General features: G+C 33.8%; 1 protein-coding gene across 1 annotated transcript in view; it reads right to left on the minus strand.

Annotated features, from left to right (window-relative positions):
- Window positions 1–5,188, minus strand: part of LOC142349194 (uncharacterized) — a 196,559-nt gene extending 191,371 nt beyond the window's left edge. Inside the window, exons 1-2 of the mRNA XM_075400605.1 lie at window positions 5,138–5,188; window positions 2,059–2,218 (exon numbers count right to left, since the gene is read on the minus strand). Coding sequence (XP_075256720.1) covers window positions 2,059–2,218; window positions 5,138–5,188 — 211 coding nt within the window. The remainder of the gene's footprint in view (window positions 1–2,058; window positions 2,219–5,137) is intronic.
- Between the last annotated feature and the right edge of the window lie 992 nt (window positions 5,189–6,180).

Below are 6,180 nucleotides of genomic sequence, written 5' to 3' on the forward strand. Positions count from 1 at the left end.
GACCGAAGTTTAACTCTTTCTGTGGTGACTACTCTCTCCATTGGATAAATATAATTGCGAGTCCCATCTTTGATGTCTTTAAACGGATTGTATTACAACTCCTTAGGGCTCATTAGGCTCTTAAGTTCAAGAAGTGGGTCTAGCCCGCTCATGCTAAGGAAAGGAATCGCTACCTGTAGGTCCACTGTGGTATCATCGGTGCTGATTTTGTTCTCTTTCTTCTCTGCCCAACATTTTGATTTCATTAACATCATCCAAGTTGTACAGGATTCACTATCGTGCAGATCCATTGTCTATCGTTCGCGCGGCGGTCTTGGAACCATTATCGTGGTCGTTAACACGGTTCGAAAAAGTTCAATTAGTTGAATTTGAAATTAAAATTTTAACGGAAAAATCCCAAGCCTTGGCTTGTGTTTTTGGGAAATATCTGTGCAAAGATTACAGAGAAAATTTAGATAGAATAAAAATATTCCGCTTGATTGGCTTGTGAATAATTCGTAGTTCCGTTTTGTTGACATCGTTTTCTATTTTTGTTAAATTTCATACAGGGCCTTGATACAATCGAGTTCATCAGTTCAAGTTCAGGGGACGTAAAAATACGGTATTTTTGGGTGGGATTTAGCTGCTGACATCTGGATGATAGGTCAGCAGAATAATAATTGTGCGAAGACAAAATAAAATTGTTTGTGGCAATTACTTATCGACCTAGACCTAGAGTTCGTCGGATAAGTTCCTCTTTTGTTTTCTGAAACAAATTTTAACCGAGAATATAGTTTTTTGATCTTCTTTCAAAACCATCTCACCTATCTTTTTACAATGTGCGTCTGAAACTACTTAAGAATTTACTTACTACTAAACTACTTAAACTACTTATTGCCGACCGTAACTGTAATCACATTTCCTAGGAAGTATTTTCCAATCTAGGCTACTACGCTATTTTTCTATTGTTCTGCAATTATTGCCGGGTCGAGACTAGTTACGCCTAATTTAAGCGCTCTCCACATTGGGCATCAACAGATGGTGGGAAGTGTTAGCCACATTCTTTGTAATTAGTTGGTTTGTGGAGGGTACAAAATAGATGAGCTATTCTTTTTAATAATTTTACCTACAAACTGTACCAATAAATTGCAAAGGTGAAGTTCTATATAAGAAAAAACTGAAAATATGAGGTTAAAATTTAATTTCCTGCAAACTGATTGAGATTATTCAAGTCATAATGTAGTATCTTAGTGGTTTGAAAAAATATATTCATACTGACTGGATTAGCCCAACTTGAGGTCCAAGACAGAAGTGACCTCTGATCAGACCTTCTTTGATAAATGGTGCGCAAAAAAAACTGGAAAGTGGTCTGGAATTTGTCTAACCAGAAGTCACTTCGGTCAACCTAGGGGACCAATACCTCAACTAAACAGAAATTTTAGTTAAAAATTGGAATCTATATTTATCACTGTTTTCCGCATAGTTAAGTCCACTTGGCCTCAAAATTGATTTTAAGAGATTCCTTATGAAAAACTTCACATATCTGTTTCATATCAGAAGCAGATGAGATGTGAGTCAGAGCTATTTAGCGATTAGTCTTTTAATTCGCAATTAGCCATCTGAGTGACTGAGTGACTTTTTTTGTTATTAATTGTCATTTCCTTCATTTTGCCAAAATACCATGATGTAATTAACAATTATCTCAGAAAACATTGACAAAAGCCCAGTATATTTACTCACTTAAAAAGCTGTTTAGGAGGTAATGGTGGCAAATCTTGATAAAATTTTTGTCCTTTCACTTTAAAACTTTGTACCTATCAAGGTGCTTCGCAATCAAAATTTTGTCAAGATGTATCTTTCAAGTTTCTTGTAATTGGTAAATACAGTCAACGTAAAAATCAAAGGAAGTTGCAACGGAAGCGAACGTTCAAAAAACCCAACTTTCAAACGGGTTCCCATTAGGTCATTTTTATGTCTTTGTTTTCTTTATTAAGTTTGTTTTTTACATTTTTTTTTATTGTTTCAAGTTTTAACTACCATGAAATTGTTACAACAATATGGGACAGTTTTCAGACTGACCTGTAAAATTGACAGATTGGTTTCGGGAATCGGAAATTCCGGTGAAATTCAATTCGTTCACAATTGAACTCATTTCAAAACCAACTGAGAAAAGGACATCGACAGTCTGACCTCTATCCACACTGTTGTGACTCACACAAATCACTCCGTTTTCAGAGACCTGAAAGAAATAAAGAAACTAATGAAGGCTATCGCACCTCCACAACCACTTCAAGTTAAAAACTCAACATTTTTCCCAATATCAACTTTTGTTTTCAGCTCAGTGATATACAGAAAAAAGCCGAGATAACAAGGAGGCTCGGTAACGTGTGTTTGCACCTCAATTTCCGACTCTTTGCTCAAATATATACAAAAAATATATATACGAAATAATAAAGGGTAGGCCAAGCTTTGTATTTAAACTGGATGTATTCTCAAATCAAGACAGCATATATATCAGAGAGATTAAAAACAGTTTGAGCATTTTTCTTTCACTAAGGGAACAAAAATTCAAAACTTCTCAGATTTATGTTGAAAAAGCAAAACAACATTAATATAATTTCTCAAAAATTCCTGAAAATGACCTTTTGTCGAGCAACAAAAACCAAAAAGACGAATCGTTAAATTCTGAATGCAAACTCAACCCAATTTTCCAACCCCGCTTTAAAAAATATGGACCTTCAAAAAACAAAGTTCAATGATTATTCAACTAGTTTGACTCTTACGAAATTAATTTAGATTTTTTATTCTCAGATGAAATTGTTTGAGTGCGCTTGAAAATTTTGCCGTTTGTTTGGCCAAACCTATGAAGTATTCTACGAAAAAAGACGCCAAGAAAAGAATTTCAGCGACAAAGCGCTAGAGTTCAGCAAAATATTCACTCTTTTACATCTTGGTGCGTCATCCGCGATGTTCGTTACTAAAATTGAGGAGGAAAACCATAAATAAAATAGTCCGATGAACAAGTTAAATCCAAACAGAAGAAAGAAGTAATAATCCGTCTTTCAACACTGATACGGCAATTGCATTGATATTGTACAAGACTTATGCAGGAATTAAGACATCAATAAACTCAGAATCAAACAGAAACAACAATCTGGACAATGGCAGACACCAATTTCTTAATGATCTTAATTTAATTCTAAAAATAATATAATGTTCAAAACATTGACATCATATATCTATAGCTTATCTAAAGAACATAAAGTTTGGGGGCCACCAGTTCAAAAAACCAAAAAAGGACAAAGAACAGACATCTCTCGTGACTGAGTGGCGGCAGAACTCAAAATAATGCAGTCTCATAGTAAAAGAACTTAACCCACTTGAAATTAAGCAAACACTTCAAAACATTCATTAATTCAAAACAGCAAGAATTGTTTTTTGAATTCAGTTACCAGCAAAGTGACGAGGTAAAGCAAACAAAAACTAACAAATCGACCAAACATTCAAAAATTTTCTGAAACTGTTCAAAAGTAAATGGTGTTTCTTTAGCTAGTAAATTCAATGAAACTAATAAAACACTTAGTCTGCATTACAAATGCAATGAGACGAGTTATTATTGGGAAAAAACAAGGCAACCAAAAATTTTATCAGCGATTACGAAAACAAAATAAATTTTGGCACCAGGTCCTGTCAATTTAGCTTAATTTTTGATCCAATTGATCCAAATTTGGACCCTTTCTGATCACTTAAGCTAACTGAAAATTTTATATGCTGCTAGCAACAACCACGAACGAACCCTAGAGAAACAATACTGTTAGTTCTCGGAATGTATCAATACCTAAAATTCAACAATATTATAAAAATCCGTTTGATGAGGAAAAATTTTGATCTATTTTTTTCAGTCCACTTTAAGACAATATTTTTTGCAGCTGTTAAACAGTTTTTCTTGGTTAGGAAAAAATTTGATCAGAAACAACAAAAAATAGATGTCTGTTGGATACCTGACTATAATTGGTCTATTATTTACGAATTTTGGATAATTTTCAGGAAAATATTGCAGGGATGTCATTTCGAAGTTTAAAAAACTCAGAAAATCTATGTTGTTTAGAAATGGTTTTACCCGGACACAAAAATGAGTGAACGGAGATTATGCGTTGAAAGTGTTTTTTTGTGCAATTTTTCTGAGAATGTTAAAAGTTCAATGACAATTCTTACAAATTTTAAGTTCTTTTTAAACTCTTCGCGTTTTTCCTCATTCAGCGAGATACAAAAAACTATTGAAAGTTGTTACAAGCAGCAGTATTTATTTACTCAGTAGCCTATTTAAAAGCCCCTAAAATTACATTTTATAGAATTTGGAAATATTATGCTTCTTATTTTTATAAAGATCTGCAAGCACAACTTGCTTAAATTTGGAAGTCATTTAGAAGTAGAAAACGCAACTTGCGATTATCTTGAATTGCAATTTAAGCTAAGTTGCTCCAATTTTTTCTTGTTTAGTCCAATTGATGGTTTTTGCTTTTCCCCTACTTCCACAATTTTTTAAAAATGTCTTACGTAAACTCTTTTTAAAGTTGTACACGCTAGTTGCATTCCTTGATTCTGAACAAAACGCTTAGTAAACAATTAGCACTCAGTTGACCATTTGTTTAATAGACTGTAAATTTTAGCCACAATGAAAAAAACTAGGTTAATTAATAGGGAAACAACGGCTTCAGTTTACAGATGATGCATTTTTGGAAAAGTCTTGGGCTATACAGAAAATTAGTCACTTATTGCAGGGCAAGATAGAAAGTATGCGTTCATCATTGCTCTTTGATTGCATTTTTTTCGAATTCGTTTAGAAAGCCAGCAAAACATTATCTTATTACAAAAATTTTCTGTCCATTTCCTTTTTCAGAATATTTTTGCAACTGTTTAGTCAAGAGAAAAACTTTGATCGGGAGACAATGTTAGTTCACCTATCTTAATATTGTTTTTCTCAGAATTGTTGAGAGCTTTATATATCAACTTTTTATTTGGTGTCAATTTTTTCAATTAGTCGCAGATTAGTTAAAAAAAGAGTTTTGTGTGCTATCTGAGTTTTTTTCCTCTGTGATAGATTTCAAAATGTTGTTGTGATCCAATAATTTGACGCAACTCATGGTCGAAAACAAACAAAATCTTCCGTTTGAACGTCATTTATTGTCCCCCCTAGTCCATCTAACATCCTTTAATTAAACGCAAATTTTATGTCATTTGCTTAGAGTCTGGATGCAATAAGTAAGGGGTGTACATGAATAGATAACTGGAAAAAGAAGGATGCATTAAATGAAGCCCTGTTGTTATCAAATTATCTAGGTAGTTCAGAATACAATTTTTGGGACATGGGTTATAATGTAAAACATAACTTTTACTTTTCAGTCACTTTTGCCTATTTTTCAGCATTCTGATTGAACTCATTTGAACTTCTAACCGGGTCGAGGTTTGGCGGTGAATTTTCTTAAGAAATGCGATGAAATCTGTTGAAAAAAACCGCGTTCTCGGTATTCTAACAACAAAGGAGCTTCCCACACGGGTTCGCACCTCTCACCTGCGTGTCTTCGACGTCTCTTTCCACTGCGCCAACTGTCAGGTAATTTTATTATACTTCTGATGAATTTAAATCAGATTCAATAAACTTTGGAAAATAAATGCGGTGAATTTTTGTGAGAAAGGCGGCGAAGTTAGCACTGAAATTTTATAGAGAATGCGGTGAAATGCGGTGAATTGTTTTTTTTCCATTCATCGCATTTCTTACATTAATTTGCCATAAAAGCCGATGTGGTGAATATTTGTAAGCAATGCGGTGAATTTCCTGTTGAATTTTAGTAAATGCGGTGAAACATTTATTTCACCGCATTCACCGCAATCACCGCGTTTCTTACAAAAGTTCACCGCATTCACCGCATTTGTTACCATAATTTATCCAAAAACCTCGGCCCGGATATTAGCGAGATTCACTCCATTGTTTTATTTGAAGTTCATTTGAAGTGACGTATCTCAACAAATATTTGGAAAAATTGGGAACATTGTGCTTGCTCAGATTATATATTTTAGCTCCTGGCTAAAATTAAGCCGTTCTTAAAATGCTTCACCAGTTAAAAGCGAGGTGAAAAAATTGCTTCTACTGTTTCTCTACTCCTTTTTTGGTTAGTTTTTTATTATCTTTATGAAGCACAA

This window comes from Convolutriloba macropyga, chromosome 11 (assembly GCF_964194025.1).
Source record: "Convolutriloba macropyga chromosome 11, txConMacr16.3, whole genome shotgun sequence".
NCBI classification, from domain to species: domain Eukaryota; kingdom Metazoa; phylum Xenacoelomorpha; order Acoela; family Convolutidae; genus Convolutriloba; species Convolutriloba macropyga.